At 46.3% G+C, this 21,203-nt stretch overlaps 4 protein-coding genes and 1 pseudogene across 14 annotated transcripts; all 5 read right to left on the reverse strand.

Moving 5' to 3' along the window:
• Nucleotides 1-977: 977 nt before the first annotated feature.
• Nucleotides 978-4,971, reverse strand: LOC112880801. The gene is made up of 3 exons (XM_025945550.1): nucleotides 4,728-4,971; nucleotides 3,798-4,530; nucleotides 978-1,438 (listed from the first exon to the last, which is right to left on the reverse strand). The coding sequence occupies exons 1-3, from the start codon at nucleotides 4,896-4,898 to the stop codon at nucleotides 978-980; spliced, it is 1,365 nt and encodes a 454-aa protein (XP_025801335.1). The 5' UTR covers nucleotides 4,899-4,971.
• A 1,440-nt stretch (nucleotides 4,972-6,411) lies between these two features.
• LOC112881575 (probable polygalacturonase) lies at nucleotides 6,412-12,232 on the reverse strand. 9 transcript variants are annotated; one of them, XM_025946341.1, is made up of 8 exons: nucleotides 12,017-12,232; nucleotides 11,755-11,916; nucleotides 10,828-11,148; nucleotides 10,441-10,561; nucleotides 10,178-10,352; nucleotides 10,013-10,083; nucleotides 8,808-9,502; nucleotides 8,196-8,348 (listed from the first exon to the last, which is right to left on the reverse strand). In XM_025946341.1, the coding sequence occupies exons 2-8, from the start codon at nucleotides 11,818-11,820 to the stop codon at nucleotides 8,337-8,339; spliced, it is 1,461 nt and encodes a 486-aa protein (XP_025802126.1). In that variant the 5' UTR covers nucleotides 11,821-11,916; nucleotides 12,017-12,232; the 3' UTR covers nucleotides 8,196-8,336. The 9 variants fall into 9 exon arrangements, with proteins under 9 accessions (XP_025802123.1, XP_025802119.1, XP_025802120.1 ...); XM_025946340.1 differs by having other exon boundaries at nucleotides 8,327-8,368; XM_025946337.1 differs by lacking the exon at nucleotides 8,196-8,348 and having other exon boundaries at nucleotides 8,568-9,502; nucleotides 11,755-11,913; nucleotides 12,017-12,231.
• Nucleotides 12,233-14,497: 2,265 nt separating this feature from the next.
• On the reverse strand, nucleotides 14,498-16,193 carry LOC112881913 (guanosine deaminase-like). Of its 3 annotated transcripts, XM_025946839.1 has the most exons (4): nucleotides 15,701-16,193; nucleotides 15,343-15,542; nucleotides 15,180-15,276; nucleotides 14,498-15,007 (listed from the first exon to the last, which is right to left on the reverse strand). In XM_025946839.1, the coding sequence occupies exons 1-4, from the start codon at nucleotides 15,714-15,716 to the stop codon at nucleotides 14,736-14,738; spliced, it is 585 nt and encodes a 194-aa protein (XP_025802624.1). In that variant the 5' UTR covers nucleotides 15,717-16,193; the 3' UTR covers nucleotides 14,498-14,735. The 3 variants fall into 3 exon arrangements, with proteins under 3 accessions (XP_025802624.1, XP_025802623.1, XP_025802622.1); XM_025946838.1 differs by having other exon boundaries at nucleotides 15,180-15,539; XM_025946837.1 differs by having other exon boundaries at nucleotides 15,180-15,542.
• A 1-nt stretch (nucleotide 16,194) lies between these two features.
• On the reverse strand, nucleotides 16,195-17,483 carry LOC112881912 (annotated as a pseudogene).
• Nucleotides 17,484-17,755: 272 nt separating this feature from the next.
• On the reverse strand, nucleotides 17,756-20,341 carry LOC112879907 (guanosine deaminase-like). Its single transcript, XM_025944338.1, has 5 exons — nucleotides 20,209-20,341; nucleotides 18,832-18,891; nucleotides 18,444-18,634; nucleotides 18,220-18,324; nucleotides 17,756-18,129 (listed from the first exon to the last, which is right to left on the reverse strand). The coding sequence occupies exons 1-5, from the start codon at nucleotides 20,222-20,224 to the stop codon at nucleotides 17,941-17,943; spliced, it is 561 nt and encodes a 186-aa protein (XP_025800123.1). The 5' UTR covers nucleotides 20,225-20,341; the 3' UTR covers nucleotides 17,756-17,940.
• Between the last annotated feature and the right edge of the window lie 862 nt (nucleotides 20,342-21,203).

Consider the following 21,203-nt stretch of genomic DNA (forward strand, 5'->3'; position numbering starts at 1 on the left):
GTGGAATAAAAAAACTACACTCTAGTAAACCCTCTACCCCTCTACTAAAGCTTCCATTTTGGGGAGGCCTCCAAATCTTTTTCTCCACTCTTTATTCCTGAAGGGGCTCCAGCCCCCTGTCCACTGACAAATGGGTCCTGCCTTTTAGATTAAAAGAAGAGGCGAAGATTTAGATGCTACTACTGGAGTTGAGGTTAAAAAACTAGCCCACAAAAAATAAAGGGAGCCCTATTTTGATTTATGCATACATCATTCTGCTCCACATTCAAGAAACCATGGCAGATGCCCCCAGACACTCACGAGAAGCAGAAAAGGTGGATCACTGATCGTGAGTAAACAAGTCCCCATGCCAGCAGAGACAATGACAACAGCTTGCAGCAAACACCATTACATCATTAGAGAGCTGGTTAAGCATGGTCTTATGAGGCCAGAACTTTTTCCTTTATCTAAATAAGAATGGTTTGATAACCCCTCACTGTCAAAAAGTTAATGGTTCAGGAATACATCTCTTCTGACATTCTATTAAGAGTTGTGCTTGCCCCAGGTCTCTTCTGTGAATGAGTTGGCCAGTGATGAAGAATGTTTAGTCACATTGTACAAACACAGCCATCGCCAAACTTCATTCATATGTATGCATATCTTTAAAGAGAGAACTAAATATTCCATATATAGGTCGATGAAAATATAAGAAAGGAATATGTATTACAAAATTATTTGTTAATACATTAAGGATAATTTTGAATCGAGAGAAATCAGACATGCCGTTCCTAGAATGAACTGAGAAGACCTTTATGTCCGCACTCCAATAAAAGATGGTACCAGCAGTTCAGAAGCTTGAATAGGGCCGAATATAGCAAGCTTATGACTGAACTGCGGCGACTCAATGTGGGCCATGAAGATATAATCAGGCGTACATATAAAGATCACATTACTCTCCTCGGCAAACCCTATTAGCCGTAGCGACGACATGTGCTCCTTCAGCTCTTGTGGAAGAACCCTTTCCAGTTGAACAGTTTTGCACAACTCCCATGCCGCAGCACGCTGAGCTCTGCATCCCTTTCCCAGAATTGGATGCTACGTTCAGATAAAACGGCAAGACCCACGCGGCCATCCCCTGCCGGAATGATCCAACGGCAGAAACTGGGGATCATACGGCTGTGCCTTTCCACAACCTCATGGGGTGGCTGCTCGATGAAGGCAAGGCTCTGTCTCTCCAGATCGAACTGAATGATCTCGCCACCACTAAGCAACCAGTAAATAGCATTGCCAACTAGGGAGCTCGGATGACGAATGACTGAAATACGAGCTGGAGGAGCAAGATCCATGAGTGAATGGACCCAAACACCAGAGTCTGAAGAGTAAACATAGGCGGTCACTCCGCTGTCCCGATAGCCGGAGAAAAGTGCGACCAGGCAGAAGGAGCGGCGGTCAGTGCCACCTGCAACAGCAACCACCGCCGCGGCAATAAGTCTACCTATGTGTCGTCCTGTGGTGACTATGCGTGCCGAATCCCGAATCATAAGGTTGAACATCGTGAGGCTATCTGTACTCGTCGTATTCTATTTTCATCCTCTAAAAGAAATATTCTATCCTGATCATCGAGATTCTCTCTTCTATACCAATTTCTCCCACACCCATGTTACTCGATATCTCATGCTCTATACCAACTACCACATATTCTATTCAACCATCTCCAACTACCATCTCATTATAATAAACACATTTCTTCATAACACAATCATTTGGAATGGTTATTCTTAAATCATTGAATCTAAAATAATTAGTAATACAACTTTTTAAGTAAGTAATAATTGTTAGTAGTACTATTTAATTAATGAAATGTAATTAAGAAAATGCTGCCGGAGGAAGAGGAGGTGTCTGCCTGTCTAGTTGTTGTGGAGTATTCTCGTGAACTGCTTTTGCAAAAGCAAAATTGCACGGCTTGTTGTGGGCACTCGTGAAGTAGCAGTTCCAATATTCTTGGTCACACGCAAATGGTTGTTGTGGGCACTCGTGAGCATGATTGCACGGCTTACAGTATATGAACCTGTGGCCTTGCTCCCTACAACTTGCACGCCTCCAATCAAGTGGCCAAGCACCATAGCCAACTTCACTTCCTCGAGTTATACCAACGCCATGGAAGGCTACCCAGACTCCTTGCGAAGGTACTGGATGACGGAGGAGGAAGATGATGACACTCATTTCTTGGTTGATGATGATGAAGCGGAGGCCGCGACATACAACCACCTGGTGTAAGCAGAGAGCTCTCTCACACGCGTCGTTGATCTGATGCTCCACCAAAGGTCATTCAGCCGAGGGATCTTCCTTCTGGTCACAAGAGGATCATAGCCGACTACTTTGTTCCGAATCCTGTTTACAATGATAAGCAGTTCCGTAGAAGGTAAAGTTGGACATATTTCAAATATCGATCACTCTATGTCTTTAGTACCTCATATCAGAAGTGTTCTTGCAGGTTTCGGATGCGTCGACATTTATTCAAGCACATTGAAGAGGCTGTTAAAAATTAAGATAACTACTTCAAAAAGAAGTATGATGCCACTAGCAAGGAAGGACTATCGGCTCTTCAAAAGTGCGTCGCGGCTGCGCATTCTCGCTTACAGAGTCCCGACGGATGCTGTTGACGACTACGTACGTATTGGTGAGTCAACTGCTCGAAAAGCTTTGCATCATTTCTGTCGGGCTGCCATTGATGTTTTTGGCGAGTATTACCTACGGGCACCCAACGCTACCGATGTAGCTAGGCTTCTTCAAGAGGATGAGAATCGTGGGTTCCCGGGGATGCTAGACAGCATTGACTGCATGCGCTGGGAGTGGAGGAACTGCCCCACATCGTGGAAGGGTCGGTTCATGGACAGAGGGAAGCATCCCTCTATGATCTTAGAGGTGGTTGCATCGCATGATCTATGGATATGGCATGCTTACTTTAGCATGCCTGGAAGTAACAATGACATTGACGTTCTTCATAAATCCCCTATATTCCCGGGGTACCTCAGGGGTCGTTCAACCCTTGTGTCATTTGCAGTCAATGGAAGGACCTATAACATGGGCTACTACCTTGCTGATGGGATTTACCCTGAGTGGGTAGTCATTTGCAGTCAATGGAAGGACCTATAACATGGGCTACTACCTTGCTGATGGGATTTACCCTGAGTGGGTAGCCTTTGTTAAGACTATTCGTTACCCCATGGAGCAGAAGACGCAGCACTTTGCCACTCAACAGGAAAGTGCACGCAAGGATATAGAGCGTGCATTTGGTGTCCTGCAAACTCGGTTTGCGGTGATCCGAGGACCCGCGTATGGTTGGGACCGTAGCCATATTAATTTTATAATAACGACTTGCATTATTTTGCATAACATGATAGTGGAGGATGAACAAGACAATGCCCATAATATTGATTTCTTGGACATTGGAGAACTAGTTGTTCCGTACCGGAACAATCCAGACAGGGAGGCATTTGTTGTTGTACACCATATGCTTCATGACCAAAACACGCACTTTCAGCTACAATATGATCCCATCGAGCACCAGTGGATGTAATTGTTAAGACTTGTAATATTATGTGCTCATGTAATAATTATTAAGACTTGTAATATTATGTGGTCATGTAATAATTATTATGACTTGTAATATTCTATGGTAATGTAATAATTAATAAGACCTCTAATATTATGCGATCACACACCATTGGTTAGCAGATAACACTAAGATATGATGACAGAACAAATAACAGTCAGCAAATAATAGTTCCAACTACACAAGTTTACAATACAATTACACTCAAATAATGTCCGAACTACACACTCAACAAATAACAGAATTACACACTCAACTAAAGTTACATTGGCTGAAAAAAAAAAGGTTTCCTCTCCCATCCATGGTTCAGGGGCCCTGTCTCTTCCTGCGCCTAGCTGCAATCTTTTCGAAAATTTCTTCCTGAAGAGCTTCGTAATATAATCGCTGAGCTGATGTGCAACCATCAAGATCAATCCCAAGGATATTTCATCCTCTCGCTTCTCCTTCTCTTCCTTGTCCATGTCATGCTTCTCACGCATGATCCGAATCTTTTCTTGCTTAATGAGTAACAGTGATTGATTGTGGCTTCGCATTTCCTCAAAGCGCTTCTCATCTATAAAGGCAAGCTGCTGGAAACGATCATTTTTACGCACAGATTCTTCTTGCAGGATAGAAATCTTTTGCAAATATAGATCTTGCATCCTCGAAGCATACTCCGAAAATGATGCTGAACCCATAGAAGAATTTGCTTTCTTCTTGGCTGCTTTAGCTGAATCCCTGCCCATAGGCCTCTTCTCAGCTGATCCAGTAGGGCTAGAATTGTCATCTCCAAGGTTGATGGTGTCCTCTCCAAAACCATCACCTCCAGCTGACTTTGCAAAGGCTCTGGGCTTTGGATCCTGCCATTTGGGCTCATCCTTCATGATCTCCCAATAATGCAGGTACGCAAAGTTGTGTTTGAGGATACCAGCAAAATTAGCTGCTGCATGAGTGGTCTGCAGTAGGAAATAATTGTTGTTAAATTTACAACAAAATGCATAGATATATAACATTCAGGTAGTTGGCTGCTAGTAAATTAGAGAGATATACAGCATTCAGGTAGTTGGCTGCTAATAAATTCAGCAAAGGTAACATGTGTACATAATGCTACCTACACCAGCATAGAAATAAAATGGGTCAACAAATCGCAAACCTTATCGGCATCCAACATCCCGCTAGGATTCTCTCGAATGACATCAGCATAGAAGGATGAGAACTTCCCCACTTCAGCCTTGATAATGTCCCAACGGCTCTGTAGAGACCTCACACTCCTTTCTCGGTATGATCCCCTCAAGTTGTATCGTTGCAGAATCCTTAACCACATGCCACCTTTTTTTTGTCCTGTACTTGTAATTGGGTCACAGCTTATTTCAAGCCATGACTTCACAATGTTTACATCTTCTTCTGGGTTGAAATTGCCTAACTTGGTCCTACTGACAACATTTGTCCTCTTTCCTTTTCCTGTAGGCACTGGAGAGACGGGTTGTTCCTCCGCATCTTCCCCCAGTACTTGCCATTGCCACTCAAATGCCAAGTCTTAATGAAACCAACTGAAGGAAACTGCAATTGGTGATGACTTATGAGTGACTCACCCCATGCACCAACTTTGCAAGCAGGCCAAATTAAAGACAACTTGTGAAAGACAAAACGACAACAAAATCAAGCAGCAACCTATACGACCATGGCATTGTATGCAATATCAGTATATCACACGAATAAATAAACTCAAACAAGAAACGCTAAGATGCACTGGGCGCATGTAGTTGAAGCTAGCACTGGGCGCAAGGCAGCATTGCAACTGCAAGCTCCTTTCATCTCTCCGTGAGTTTTAACCTTGCATCCTTCACCTACTTGTGATTGGATTTCGATTGGACTAGTCAACCACGGTATACATGAGCGTGCGGCCCGACGGAGCAAAGGAACACCAGTGGACATACTTGAGTTGGGCAGGACGCCGGCCAGAGCGCGCGGTGGAGCTCTCCCCGGATGTGGCTGCCTGAACCGGTGAACCTCGCCGCCGCCGCTTGCGCCCACGGCTGCGCACGGCCGCCTTCTCCAGGATGGCCTCGCCGCGGCGGACGGGCGAGCAGATCGGCCGCGAGGCATGAGAGGTCGGGAAGGCCGGGCGAGCTCAGGGCTGCGGGGAGGCCGAGCGAGCACGGGGCGGCGGCAGAAGGGCGCGAGGGAAGATGTGGTTGGGCCGACGGGCGCGAGAGCCCTGGTACCGTTTCCTCTTCTTTACCGTTCGCTTCCCAGTATCCCGGTGCGCTATTCGTGTACTGGAGGGAGGGGTACCGTCCCCAGTGCGGACAGCCTGAACTCTGTGGCAACAGATCGGAACCCTGGAGGGAGCCTTGTAGCCCCACTGATGGCTCCCTCTGCTCCTGCGCTGGGCCGAGGGCGCGGGGTTCGAGTCGGGGCCGGCGGACAAAGTGCGCCGCGACTGCGAGCGTCGACTGGGGAAGGAGTTTGGATGGCCGTTGGTTTTTGGAGGTGGGTCTCTACTCTCTAGGGTAAAAATGACAATATGATCAAAACGTGATGGCATTAACAAAATTAATGGCACTAAAGGCAGGCTGTAGTGTTTAATGGCATTGAGAGAGAGTCTGTGTGTGTAGATTTTGCTGACGTATAAAGAACTCTGCATAAGGATATACTTATTCTGTCCTAAATTATTAGTGTTTTGATTTTTCTAGATACATGAATTTTGTTATGCACCTAGCTAGATATAATATATATCTAAATGCGCAGCAAAACCAATGCATCAAAAAAGACAAAACGACTGGAGAGAGTATTATAGAGCTATACAGGGGAAAAACCACAATGTCCTGGCTCTGAAAAAAAGTTTATGCAATGCACCTGGTCAAGTTATCCGTATCCCAGTCAGTGATTCTAGGGACAGTAAGTTTGAACACATACTTTTTCACATTTTAAGCCTCTTGATCTAGATACATGTGCAATATATAAACGAACTCACTCAAAACAGCACGCACGCACACTTCCAGCGCGCGTGCTGCATCGGACCTGCAAATTGTACGGACACAACGCATTCTTGAGGAATCGATGAAGCCATAGGTCTAAATCCAATGTATGTACTAATGACGATGCAAACAGGCACAACTTTCATTCCAGGTGTCCATCGTAATTTTATTTCTCAGCCTTCAAACAGCTCATTCAGTATCTCTTCCATTTCCTCAGGTGCCATGATGCTCGCCCTGTCCTCGTCCCTGAGAGGATGCTCCTCCAAGTACATGGCGTAAGCTGAGACGACCAAGCCCGCGACCGCTCTCCGCAGCCTGCCCCTGAGGGCCGGGCTCGGGACTCGCCACAGCTTCTGAGCGTCGTAGGTTCGCCGGAACCGCGCCGCGAAATCGGCCAGCTTGGCCGACGGCGGCGAGTGCCACGCCGCGGCACCGTGCAAGCAGGACAGTGCGGGCGCCCAGGCCGCGTCGAGGTAACGTTCCACGCACCGGCCGATCTCGTCTTGGAGCCCGGAGTCCGGGAACGCCTCGGCCATGGCGTCGTAGTTGTTGAGCAAGAACACGCACCGGAGGGCGGCGTCGGGGAGCAACATGGATGCCGACGCCAGGGAGAACTCCCAGCGCCGCATCACGTCGCTCGCCACCGACACCACGCTGCCACCGCCGTCATCATCCAGCACGGAGCTGGCCAGACCCGCGTTCCTCCAGAGCAGCCGGACAAAATCCATGGTGTACCGCGTCACGGCGTGGACCTCGCTCCCCTGTGGAGCTCTGCAGGAGCCACCATCACCGTAGTAGTCCACCGAGAGGCTTCTTATCGCCCGGTGGATGGCGGCGGCCAGCCTCCGCCTCCTGCTAGTGACCAGGCCGGCATGATCAGCATGATCAGCGGCGCCGCCGTACATGGACAGGGCGGCGGCCAGCCTCAGCCTCCTGCTAGTGACCAGGCCGGCATGATCAGCGGCGCCGCCGTACATGGACAGGACGATCTGCTGCGCTGTGGAGCTTGCCTGATCATGAGAGGATGCTGTCGCGTCTGAGATGCAGGCGTACACGTCGAGCGCCGCCGGGAGGTTCTCCGGCGTCCAGTCGACGTTAGCAATTACCGCCTCAACAAAGAGCATCATCTTGGAGATGCTGGCCGAGGCGAATTCGCCTAACAGCTGCTTCTGCACACTGGCCCCGTCCACCGCGTGCGTGAGATCAGAACTCAGAGCAAGGAAGGCGTGTGCCATGGTGGTGAACGCACGGATCCACCTCCGTGCACGGTCATGGACCACCGTCCGTTCCGCCCACCATGGCATGTCTTCTGTCATCGTCAGAACCCAATCCACGTCCAGCTCGGTGAACCACCTCCGAACAACACCATTTCCGCTGCGCGCAAATGCTCTTGACAGCGCCTGCAGATGCCCGTCGTGGACCATCCGACGCGCAATCGACCTGAGCTCGTTGGCCTTGATAGCATTGAATCCTGCAGCGCCCGAGCCCCAAGAGGAGGCGGAGGAGCTTGGGCGGGACCCATCAGTGCACGAACTCGGCAAGGAGCTGCCGGGGGTTGTGCCACCAGACCGGCGAAGCCAAGCTGACCAGCCAACTCCTTGGGGGAAGGAGATGCTGCGGATTGAGCTGCCATAGCTACTCCACGGGGAATCAACGTCGGCTGTGGCTGGTCTCTGAACAAGCTGATCCTCGCTGGTAGACTCCACTGCAAGACGCTGCCCCATGTAGGCAGGCTCGGCAGGAGGATTGGGGGTGATGAAGTTGCGCAGCAGCCCCTGAAGCTACTTCATTTGCTGCAACGAAAAAAGTTCAGCTGCAAATAAATTTTTGCATGGTGTTTAGTGCATTTTTGCCTAACCAAATTCTCTATCTAAGCCGGCCTCAAAAGATTTATTTATCCAAGCCTGCAGGTTTGTTTGGATGGAGATACCAAGACAGATGGTAGATAAATTCAAGGTCAGCGCCCGTATACTACAAGGAAAATCTAGGCCAGCATTGGACACGCTTGAACAGGAACTAATGATACTAATTGCTTTCTTTGTTTGTCAAGCCAAACATATTTATTTCATTTCCAGTAATAATCAGTATCTACATTCCCCAACAAGAAGGTTTTGGAATAACGTGAGTACAAGACACTGATCCATAAAGTACAATTACCAAACTGCCAGGGAAAAAAGTAAACAAATGCATCAAGTAGGTATACTCAATGGTTACCTACAGAGAAACCAACTTATGCAAAAGAAAGGATTTACCAATCGGCTAGCACTTGACTTCTGTGGCGACTGGGGTTGTGCTGCTGCTGCTGGATAGCTATTGCCATCATAGCATACTTGTCCAGGCCCAGGACTGGTTCTCAGTTGCTCACATATCTCAGGTGACACAGAGTTCGAATACCCTTCGATGAGTGAACAATTCCATGGATTCGTGGATCTGACACTAAGGGAAACATTTGATAAGCAAATATTGCTGAAGTTATCCCCTGAGATGCCTTGCAACATTCCCGCATCACCTATATTGACACCCACAATATTCTTGATAGTTATGTTGCTTATGGTGGGGAGTGCATTCTTGTTGTAGTTCTCATCAGGATGTTCACCGTAGTTTCCAGTGATCCTGATGGCTATGGAAACGTTGTCCAAGCTCACATCAGCTACATACACGTTTTTCACATATCCTCCGCGCCCTGGGGCTGTCTTGATTCTGATCCCATGCACTGAGTTGACTATGCGGATGCCCTCTACTCGAACATCTGATATGCCACCTGACATCTCACTACCAAAAGCGATTCCAGCGCTGTTCCTTGTCTGTCCTGTGATGTTGCGGATGCTAATGTTGGAGCTAGGATGAGCAAAAGAAATGCCATATTCATCCCACCCACTCTTGATGACGACAATGTCATCGCCATTTCTGATGTAACAATCTTCAATGCAGACGTTTGTAGATGAGTCTGGATGGGTTTCATGTTGCATTAGTAATTTAGTACCAGAGATGGTGACGGACAAGAAACAAAAAAAGATATTGGAGAAACACACAGTTCAGGAGTTCACGATGTCGACAGAATCATACAGGAAAACACTGGTGTCATATATCAAGAGACAACATTTCAAGTTTTTCAAATTTGTGTAATAACCATGGTCGTTCATTTAGTTAGGGATCATACATCTGAAGCAAGAATCAAAGCTACACTTGAAGCACATATCTGATGAATATCCTGAGTACAGCGAATACAGCATGTACTCTATATTTCAGATAGTTACTTATGTTTTGTGTTAGTTCAGATTTATTGTTTTGTTAAAGCAAGAACAAGGTCCAAAAATTTTGCATGATGATTCTTTTAGTAAGCACAGGGCCAACTGCCAAATGTTGAAAACAGGGCCTAAACTAAAACAACTATGAATCTAAAGAAAGAATTCAGGCAATCTAGCATCGCGAAGTTGCACCAAAGAAAAAAGCATACCTGGATCAATGCCATCAGTGTTTGGTGAACTGATAGGTGCTAGGATCGTGAGATGCTGGACGAGCACTTGGCTGTTAATTGGGCAAAAACATTCGACATGATAAATTCACCATGCCATTGATGGTGTTTCAGAAATAAATGACAAGAGGAATGTTAGAAAGGAACCTGCAGTATACAGGATGGATATTCCAAAATGGCGAATTTGTAAAGGTTAGATTGGAAATAACAACTCTGTTAGAGTACATCAGTTCAACAAGGGGTGGTCTAGTATAATTCAAAGTGTGGTTGTGAAACCAGTCCCACCAAATTGCACCTTGGCCATCAATTGTACCGTTAGCACCTGAAAGGAGCATGATCGATACCTTGTCATGTACCAGAAGATTAAAAGGCTAGCCAAATGAAGTGCAGGATGCAACTACAATACTTACCAGTTATTATCACATCCGTAAGATTGGACCCAAATATCAAACTTTGATGTCTTTTACCAGGGAGTTCTCTACCACGTCCATAGGATGGAAGAGCATCAATAACTGGCCAGTCAGATGAGTCCTGCGGACATACCATAATGACACCATAATAAAATGGCTGCGCTGTTGGTTCACAAAAATTTACTTATCAAAAAACTGAGATTTAATTACAGTTACCATATGATCATTATTATTTATTATTGTTAAGATGCACAGGTCATTCTTTTTTTTCCACAAGGTGAGAACAGCATGAGAACCACAGATTTAAAATTACAGCCACAGGTGACGCAAAACAGAAAATAAAGTGGGCAAATTATTGTCTACAAACCATTTGTTAAATCATCTTACTGGTGATCCAAGAATTACTGCGTCCTTGTCCAGTGACAGTGTGAGATGGCTGATTAGACTAAAACTCCCGGTCAACCACCTTCCAGCAGGCACAAACAGCTGCGCCCCACCCTTGTTTGCAAATGAGTTGAGGTAGAAGAGTGCATTCTGAAATGCTTTCGTGTTAAGAGTTGTGCCATCACCAACAGCACCAAAATCGGTTATTGAGGCACTGTGGGGTCTTTCAACGCTTGGTGTCAAGTCATTGCAGTACATGCCTGATACACTAGCCCATTGTGTCTGAGCAATGATCGTCACAAAAACCAGAAGGACTTGAAATGTCTGCGAAAAATTGCAAGAGACAACGTCATAATCAGATAATACAGAAAAGTCATCCATTGCTAACAATCAGTAAAAGCGTTTTTGCAGGAACAAAGCAACAATGCAAAACAAAACAATCCACAAACAGATACACGTTTGGGTCAATCTTGTTTTGTTTTTATTAGTTCAAAAGTCACATATACAGGAAAAAAAGAGCAAAAGAAGAATGACAACTAAGTGGTTATCTCTGAATCGTTCAAGGTTCAATTGTAACCAGTTGATGTTGTTTTTGTTTTCCAAGTTGAGAGACTTCGGACATGAACAACATAGCAAGTGTGGGCCTGGCGTAATAGACACAACTAGCAATGTAGTATCCCACTTCTGCCTACAGAAAAAGTATGCCTCAGGCTCTCAGCACATTGCCCAAACCCACGGTTTCAAAATTCAAGCAACTGCCAAGGTCTGCTTTGGGTTACTTGCTCATTTGATTCTCTTGCCCCCAAATCTACCACCATAACTAACTCCGCCCAAGTAGCAATGATTTCACTAAATCCTTCATGGGACTCGGTAAGCCCAGCAAAGGAGCTGAGAAATTATCACGCGAAGAAAGGAAATGCAAACACCTACTACCGCAACGCAATTCAGATATCGGAAAGGAAACCACTGTCCCCTTACGCTCGCGGATCTGCTCATCTTCCTGCTCGGGCTGAACACTCTCCACCGGTTAACAAATCCCCATCAAGACAGCCGCGCCGTCAGCGATGGAGCCCCCTGAGTACGCCAAACCTGCTATTAACACCACAACACCCAACGAAAAGCTCGTCAAGTGAATCTAGGGCGGGAATCAAGAGCGGAGGAACTGGCGAGGAGCAGCGGCGTCTTCACTCACCGGAGGGGACAGCGCAGAGCAAGAAGCGACACTCCTCCGGCGGCGAGCCCCTCGAGCCCTGGAGGGACAGCTCGGAGCGAGGCGGCGGCGCCCGGACAGCGGCAGCAGGATTAGGCTATGGAAGATTGGGAGGTGGAAGCAGCGTCAATCATGGCGCAGTGGCGTCGGGGAGCGGGACCGGAATGGAATTGAGAGAGGAATGTCGCGTCTCGGTCAGACGGTTAGCGTTGGTCAAAGCATGTAAAGCAGCGGAATTAGGGCCGATTCCATTAGGCAATTTTTAATCAAGTCTATTGGACAGTGGACACACGGCAGGTAGCTAAAGTATACTATTTTATTTGATCATTCTTAAAGCAAATGTTATATAAGTTACATTCTTATTAAATGACATGTTATTGAGGTTAAAATTTTGCATAAGAAAATGAAGCCGATAGAGTTTTAAAGAGAGCCGTTTGAATGTATAAGTCAAAGCCGTCAGAAGAAAATGGTCACAGACATGGTTCCGGACATGGTTCCAGATGGAAGCAACATGGACTCGGTCAACGAGCGGCTAAGGAAGTTCGGATCGCACCAAGAGATGATATCAGCAGAAGATTCTGCGGAATTCTGTTTCCTTTTGAAAAGATCTTTACACTATATAGATAGTAGTTTTTTGTTTTTAAGTTAAGTTTGTAACAGGTCATAATCGATCAGGAGTCTTAGTCTTAGAATGTAAATAGATACATTAATTAGAGCTTCTACGAACAATCATCGATCAATACAATTTTTTTCGGCACTTTGCCAAAAACCCTAGAAGTAAGAATAGAGTACTTTTCCTCGACGAATTCTTCAATAAGTATGGCTGCATCGGATCGATCTTCGGCAAGTTCGTGTTTATCAGATTCTCCAGACTTCAGCTACCGGCGCATCGCTGTAGTTTCGCCTAATTTAATCTACCAAGTTATCGATATTTATCAAATTCTTGTAAGACTGCATCATTTGATCTCTTACTAATTCTTAATTAGATTTCACAATTTACCTAGTGGCAATCATCGAATTATCGACTTTATCTAATCCTTTTATGCAGCAATTTCATAGCTGATTTTTTTATTGATTCTCACTAAAACTATCTGGTTATCCGTGACCTTGGATTTCGTTGTGGGTAATCTGATCGGCTAATTTGTTTTTCCTTTTGTTGTTATCTCAAGCTGTATCGGTTAGGTCCGATTCTTGAATAATGACGTTAGGTCAAATCTTATCAGCTAGATCCTTTTATCAAACAATGAAAGCATGATTGCGATAGTCGATAGTATCAATCGGTTCTCCTGACTAATTTTGGACTTAATGATAAGCGTAAATTTTGATCCGTTAATTATGCTCAATTTGTCATCCTGGTGTTAGCGTTGTCTCGGTTAAGTCTGATCCAACTAATGATTACGATAAGTTTAGTTTAATCTAACACGTCTATTTAATTATGAGATTTTTATTCTTAATTCCGCTTCGTCATGAGATCAGTTTCGTAGCCAATGTATGGATATACCTATCGGGCATCCCGGCCAATGTGCTCCTTGGAACTCTTCGGAATCTCAGCCGACGTGTTCCCTATTATTTTACTGATTAAATTTCTTTTCTGATGTAATGTCAATTACAGGTTAAATTGATTGGCACGCCCGAATCTAATTTGCAGAACTTGCACTGGAGATAGGTAGAGCTCCCGAGTTTTAATGTATCGTGCTCCGCAAGATTCACCGTCCGATTTTTGCGGCAACACATGCCATATAGGCAAAAGTGATGACATGACAAGCAATTTATAAAGAAAGAGAAGAATAGAGTTTTATGCTGATGAAACTTATTGTATGCAGTTACCAAGAACCATAAAACTAAAATAAAACTCCATTGAGAGGATCTAAATTTCATTTGCACACATTCATCAACTTCTATTGATCACATGACACATTTGATCACAACACCGATCAACGATTAAATGTGACAGCTTATCTATGAAATTGTACAATAAAACTGTGCATTGAGGGGATAGTTTGATTCTAATGACAAGCTGACGTGGCAGTTTTAGTAACTACGTGATGACACGTGCATTGATGGCCTTAGCTGAAGTAGTAATTGAGAATAGTTATTAAAAGATAGTATGTGTGCGTTGTTGACATCATCCGTGCCTCAAAGAAAAAAGATGCTATTCATATTACAGTTTTGTTGAATACTATACACACCTTTTTTTACCATTATATTAATATAGATATCCGTACTATCCGGATATAGATATATTCTCTCTATGGCTCCACTCCACTGCCTTTTTGCCATTCTCGTTACTTTTTCAGTCATTGAGACATAGTAGGGATATAGATGTTTTTATAGTACAAACAGTAGCGGAGGCAGGGATTAAATTTAGGAGAGGCTTGCTTCTTTTTTTCTCCTCCATCTCCACCTCTTTTCCTTCTTTTTTCTCTTTTTTCTTTTATCTTCCTCCTTTACTTGCAATGGAGATTTTGGGCAGTAGGGGGGGCTCCAGCCCCCCTGCACCCCCCTAAATCCGCCCCTTAGTACAAATATGGATAGTTACGCTACACAAGTTTTATTAATGGAACGATAAAAGACCATGTCTCTGTCTATTGATAGTACAAGATTCATCAAGATGTCCGGATGTGCACGCTGCAGGCGATACATTTGGAGAAACATAAAACCACATGACTTATTCCATCCAACTGTTGATACATTTGAGCTGCTAGTCCCACGGACAACAGAGCCGTGAAGATTTCACCATTCCTCTTGCCTTCTCAAACCATCCACCTCCCCTTCTGCGTCTCATTGCCTCACCCGGAGCTTCCCATGCCTTCTCAAAGACCTGCTCGGCGATCCGGGCTGCCTCGCCCTCGACCTGCCTGACCTCAATGCCGGATTTCCGGTAGTACTCCACGAAAGCGTCCGGGATGGAGGCGTCGAACCCGGCGGCGACCGCAGCCTCCGCCTTGGCTCCATACAGGCATACACCACCTTCTGCATTGCAGGACGAGCAACAGTGTCAACGATCACCTTCAGCTATTCTCCTTTTTTTTTCTTAAGTAGAAGAAGATACTTCTTGCAGTTCCTTGTCAAAATGAAAGGAAACAAAGTCTTTTTTCTCCGGTTATGCAATGGCATGAGCAGCCATGTACGGAGTAGTACGAACCTTGATCTTGGCTGTGCGAATCAAGGCGAAGCACATCGGGCACGGCTCGCACGACGCGTAGATCTAGCAGCCTGAGAGGTCGAGTCTTCCGAGCCTCCTGCACGCCTGCAACCGTGTGAGGGAACAGGTGGAAGAACGCAACCGTGCTCCGCATTTCTGCTACCTGTCTGATCGCGGCCACTTCAGCGTGCGCCGACGGATCTGTGTTCTTCCGGACCAGGTTGTGGCGGCTGGCCAGCACGGCGCCGTCGTCGCGGAGGATGACTGCTCCGAACGGGCCGCCGTCGCCGCGCGCGGCTGCCCGGTAAGCCTCGTCGACGGCCTGCTTCATCTGCTTGTAGTCCCTGTCCTCCCGCCCAGCTGCTGATCAGAAAATTCTCGGCTCAGAAACTCGTGTGAACACAGCCTGAACTCTGAAGAGCACAGCAAAATTGTGCAGGCAGGGAAGACTGGGGGCGGTAACAGACAGTAATCTTCAGCTCACGAGACAAGAAATGGAAGGAAAGATGTGGAACGCATACCCTGGGGCACCTCCATGGACGGCAGGAGCTTGGTGATCGGAGCTCGAGTTCGGAGGCAACGTGTCCGCTGGGGGAGAGAGGGTGGGTGGCCACCACGCTCGGCTCGCGGGTGAAGAACTGAAACGACGGTGCACTGACATGTGATGGTGATGGCGCGAGCCCACGAGGTTGCTGGGGTCGCTGTCTCGTGGCTGACTCCAAACCACCGGTGGCTTTGCCGTCGACAGTTCAAACTTCATCAGACCACTATTTGGAAAAAATTTAAAAATATATGGTCTTTGCATTGGTTGCATAGTTCAATGCATATAGCAAGCTCGGGGCATTATTACAAAGTCACAGCTCAAGACATAGATTACAAATGAACAAACGTTTGAAGTACCGGCTGCACAAACAACAGAAACATGGACATGACCATGGCATTGCTCATTTAGCTTTCACAAACCATCCGTGATCCACCTTCTTCTTGTGTTGTCTTCTCCGGCACATCACCTCATTCAGAATTTCTCCTACGCCTTCTCAAAGACCTCCTCAGCGATCCGGGCTGCCTCGCCCTCGGCCTGCCTGACCTCTATGCCGGATTTCTTGTAGTACTCTACGAAAGCATCAGGGATGGTGCCGTTGAACCCAGCGGCAGCGGCAACCTCTGCCTTGGCTCCATATACCACCTTCTGCATTTGCCGGACAAACATAGTGTGAACAATCATCTTCAGCTACTTTTTTCTCTTTTTTTCTGTGTGCGCAAATATACTTCTTGCAGTTCGTCAAAAAAAAAGAAAGGAAAAAATGATCTTTCAGGTTAAGCATTGGGGCAGCAGTGATGTATGAACCTTGATCTTGGATAGACGGATTAAGCCGAAGCACATTGGGCATGGCTCACAGGACGCGTAGATCTCACAGTCGGAGAGGTTGATTTTCCCTAGTTTTTTGCAGGCCTGAGACGCGACAAGATCGAGAGCGTGTGAAGCAAAGGCCAAACATGGGAGAAACTACGACGAGCAACATTGTGAACTCAGGATCAAGAAAGGTTCCAAAAAAGGAAAAAAACTATCTAGAAGAATTTCACCTCTCTTATCGCGGTTACTTCAGCATGTGCCGATGGATCGGTGTCCTTCAGGACCAAGTTGTGGCAGCTGACCACCTCTTCGTCGCCGCGGACGATGACCGCCCCGAACGGGCCGCCGCCGCCGCCATCAACGGCTCGGTAGGCCTCGTCGACGGCTTTCGCGATGAACTTGTAGTCCCTGTCGCCCTGCCCAGCTGCTGCTGACAAGCCAAATCCCAAGTCAGAAACTCTTTTAACAGTCCTCGATTGCAGAAAACAAAGCTGTTCCAGTCACTCCTAAATTCCAAGTTCTATCAAACTGCAGTTCGATCCCAACAGAACCTCCTGAATACCCAACGTATCGGGTCAAGAACATAGTTCGTCACCATGAATGAAAGAAAGTGAGTGAAAACATACATGACGTACCCTGGGGCGCCTCCATGGATGGCACTGGCAGGAGCAGGTTAGAAGAAGAAGCTGGGTCTCCCAGCAACGCTTGCGCGGGAAAACAAGAGGGCGCTTTGCTTTCTTGTCTCGCTGTGGAGACGGTGCAGCGCCGACGGCGAAGGGAGGAGATCTCCTGATGGAAACAAGTTTGGGATCGCTGTATACTGCGTGGTGCTCGTGTTAAATATAAAATCATGAATGCATGTGGTTAGTAGGTGGAGAAGGTGCACAGCAAGCATACAGATCTCCATAGACTGTATAAAAAACTATACATGCACAACATGTGAAGATGTATTGATACAAAGATCACAGTTAACACACACTTTTGTTTTCAAACATATCCACATATCCTGATATGCCTCAGCGGTATTTGCACCTAAAGAATTTTCTGAAGTCCGGGTTCAGTCAGAACTTTCTGCTGAACAAGGTTCATCAATGAGAGAAACCTGTACTTGTAAGCGGTACTTCATTCTCAATCTGTAACGGCACCCTGAAAACATGGAAATCTATGCTAGTTCAAACTAAATTTGAAACGCGCTAAGGTACCCTCAGAATGACAGAAACTGAATTCCATTAACTGCACATTAAGCGACAGCAAAGAACCGCCTTGAAAGTTTACAAGAGATTGGGATATCCTCGGAATGTAAAACATTTGGACGGATAGTTTTCTGAAGCAATGGAAATTTGGGCATTCTATTATTCCTTCTGAATGAGCGTTTTACAAATATGAGATTTGTTTTTCTGCTAAACATTAGTACATCTGGAACTTCTCCTTGGTCTTCTCGAAGACCTGCTCAGCGATCAGCGCTCCATTGCCGTCAGCCTTCTTGATCTCCATGTTGGCCTTCTGGTAGAACCCAGTGCCTCTCAGAGCATCTGCGATGAAGTCATCGAATCCAATGGCAATGGCAGCCTCCGCCTTAGCTCCATAAACTAGCCTCTGCGTTGCAGAATGAATAGAAATGTTAGACAAAAGTATCAGCTATGTCCACCAGGCTAAGCAATCAGAACAGCAGAGGAGAGCATGAACCTTGATCCGAGAGAGATGAACTGCACCAAAGCACATTGGGCATGGCTCGCAGGACGCATAAATTTCACAGTCAGACAGCTCAATTTTCCCTAGCTTTTTGCAAGCCTGAAACATGAATATGCAGTGATTATGTGAAACAGATAGCAAAGAGGGGAATGAACTACTAAAGATCACAAGAAAGATGTGTTAGCTTCGGACAGTGGCTTGAACTTGAAGCATTTTACCTCTCTTATTGCAGTTACTTCAGCATGAGCAGTTGGATCAGTGTGCTTCAGAACCATGTTATGGCAGCTAACTACTACTTCATCATTACAGACGACAACAGCACCAAACGGACCTCCATCACCGCAATCAACTCCCCGATAGGCTTCTTCCACTGCTTTTGTCAAGAATTTGTGGTCCCTGTCTTGTACAGCTGCAAAAGTTGTGAAAACCACGTTTAGGGTTTTTTTGCTGACCTTACATATATCAAATTAACAAAACACTGAACATTACGATTGTTTAGATTATTTCTCAAATTAAGTGCTTGACTTCTGGCAGTAAGTTGTGCAGTTACATGTGACTGTGACTTAAAAATAAAAAAAATGTAAATTCAGTGCTGTATGGTCTCACCTTCCTGATGACCAGCAAATGCAGAAGCAACCGAGATAGTTCCATCCTTTGACTGCACAACTATAATTAAAAAGAAAAGAACATTTAGATCATATGCAGTATACCCTTCAGCTAACAATGATCATAGAACTGATACCACAAAAAACTGAGCATATATCTTCCATTGTCCTGAAAATTTGTGTCCTAGCTACCACAAAGAAATCAGTGAGGCAGGCAAGAAAATGGTAACAGCACGGTGACGAAGGTTCTCTTTTGAAGCAAAAGACAATATCTTTAACTTAGCTCATCACAATAATTCAGACAAATACGATTAGATGAAACAAAAACCATGGCACAGTTGCAAGACAGGAGATCACCAGTTCAGCACTTTCATCAGACTTCAACTCATCCAGGTCGAGCATTCTATAACTTTCCATTTCGAAACCCAACAACCTTTCTGTCAGATTCCAGAACGTCCTAACGGTACTCTATCTGTAAGCTCAGTGAAGAATCTTACATATGGAGCGAAACATCACTTTTTTTCAGGAACTGTTTCCTGTCACTTGGTAGTTGATACCTACCCCATATATGTATTTTGGCATTAGCCTTGGTGGCAGGACGCCTTTGGGATGAGCGGGCATGACAGACAAGATTGACAGCATGGCTCCAATCCAACCGCTAAGGCCTATCTTGTTATTCTAGTTTAGACAATAGGCAGACTGATGGAAGTTCCGAAGGCACACGACAGGAAACCACGGAGCAAGAGCATAGGAATATGCTTGACACATGGATCTGCAACTCGAGGCTTCAATAACACAACACCGACGGGCGATGGTTGACACATGCTTGTGCATCCACCAACCTTTTAACAGTAAACTTGAGGCAACGATGCGTGCGTTGACGGATTGCAGTGAGCAGTGAGGGGGGAAAATGAGGAAAAGCTACCAAATTGGGGACCCCTTTCCCTTTAATAAAAAGAAAAGGCACAATCGGGACACAAAGAACAGAGCTGAGCGCTCCAGGAAGCATGGAGCAGCGGCCTGATCCTACCAGTGTCTGCATTTCACAGGATTTGTTACGATTCAGGCTATAAACGACTAGTACTGAAGTTGTACTCCGATCGGCGCGAAACCAGTAACCGATGGCTATTCCTGTCCCGGAACAACCGGGGCAGAGCGCACCTGATCCGGAAGGATCCGACGCCAAGAGGCAAGAGCCCCCGTCGCTTCGGGCCAGAGTTTCGCTCTTCCATTCTCGCCCGAAACGGAACAGGGTCAATAACAGAGCCTAAATCCGGTTCGGGGAGGGGGGGGCCGGAATCGAACCGGAACCCGCAGCGGCGGGTCGTGCACCAGCATGCTACCAGCAAGAGGGGAGGGAGGTGGAAGCGATGCGTACCCTGCGCCTCCTCCATGGCGGCGGGGGGAGGGCTCCGGCGACTTCTGAGCGCGCGCGAGAGGAAGGTGGTGACGCGGACGGAGGTTCCCCGGTCGACTTGTCCCGCGACGATGGCGTCTCGTCTCGACCTCGCGCCCGCCCGCCGCTCGTCTAAATAAGGAGGCGGGTGGGCCCGGGGGGAGAGTGCCGGATTAGCCGAAGCCGACGGCGACTCCGCTTCGCGCCACCCAGGGTCGCTGCCAAGTGGGACCGTCGCCCGACCTGTCCGCGGCTGTTTGGCGGGTCGGTCGGGAGCCGGGTCGGATGGGCGCCCCACCGACGCGCCGCGAGTCCAGTGGACCTTGCTACACCGCGGCTGGTGGGCCCTCTCAGCTAGCGGCCGTGAGAGGGGGAGGGGCGGCCATGTGCGGGTGGCTTGCTCGTGCACGTTTTGCTTTTGCCGTAGGAAGAACTGAAGAAGAACGTTTTGGATTGGGTTGGGTTGGGATGAGAAGTTTTCGGCGTACTGCACCGATCCATAAAAGAATATTACCCTGGTTTCTCGACAAATCAAATAATTTTATATTTAACTAAATCGGTACAAAACAGTTAACTTTATGTTGCAAAATAAGTATTATTAAATTAATTATGTAATATACTTTTATACTAAATCTATCTATAGATATAAATATTAGTAATGTTTTATATAAATTTGATCATATTTAAAATAAACGAGAGTTGCATTCTTTTAAGGACGGAGGGAGTATGAGCTAAGCACTCTGCCCTCCTTACTAAAACATGCACTGTGTACATCGCCGGCGTCGGCTATGTTGTTGCTGTCGCCCTTCGATCACATTCATTCACACATCTTCGTATTCTCGTGGTTCTCTTCTCCACCTCATTCTGCGGAGAGAGACGTCATCTATCTATAAACGCTAAACTTACACTGTGTTTGGATCAAAATTTAGGTAAAAAAACTAGATTGTACAAACGCAACGGTCAGATTTATGGTAGAA

This window comes from Panicum hallii, chromosome 2 (genome assembly GCF_002211085.1).
Source record: "Panicum hallii strain FIL2 chromosome 2, PHallii_v3.1, whole genome shotgun sequence".
NCBI classification, from domain to species: Eukaryota; Viridiplantae; Streptophyta; class Magnoliopsida; order Poales; family Poaceae; genus Panicum; species Panicum hallii.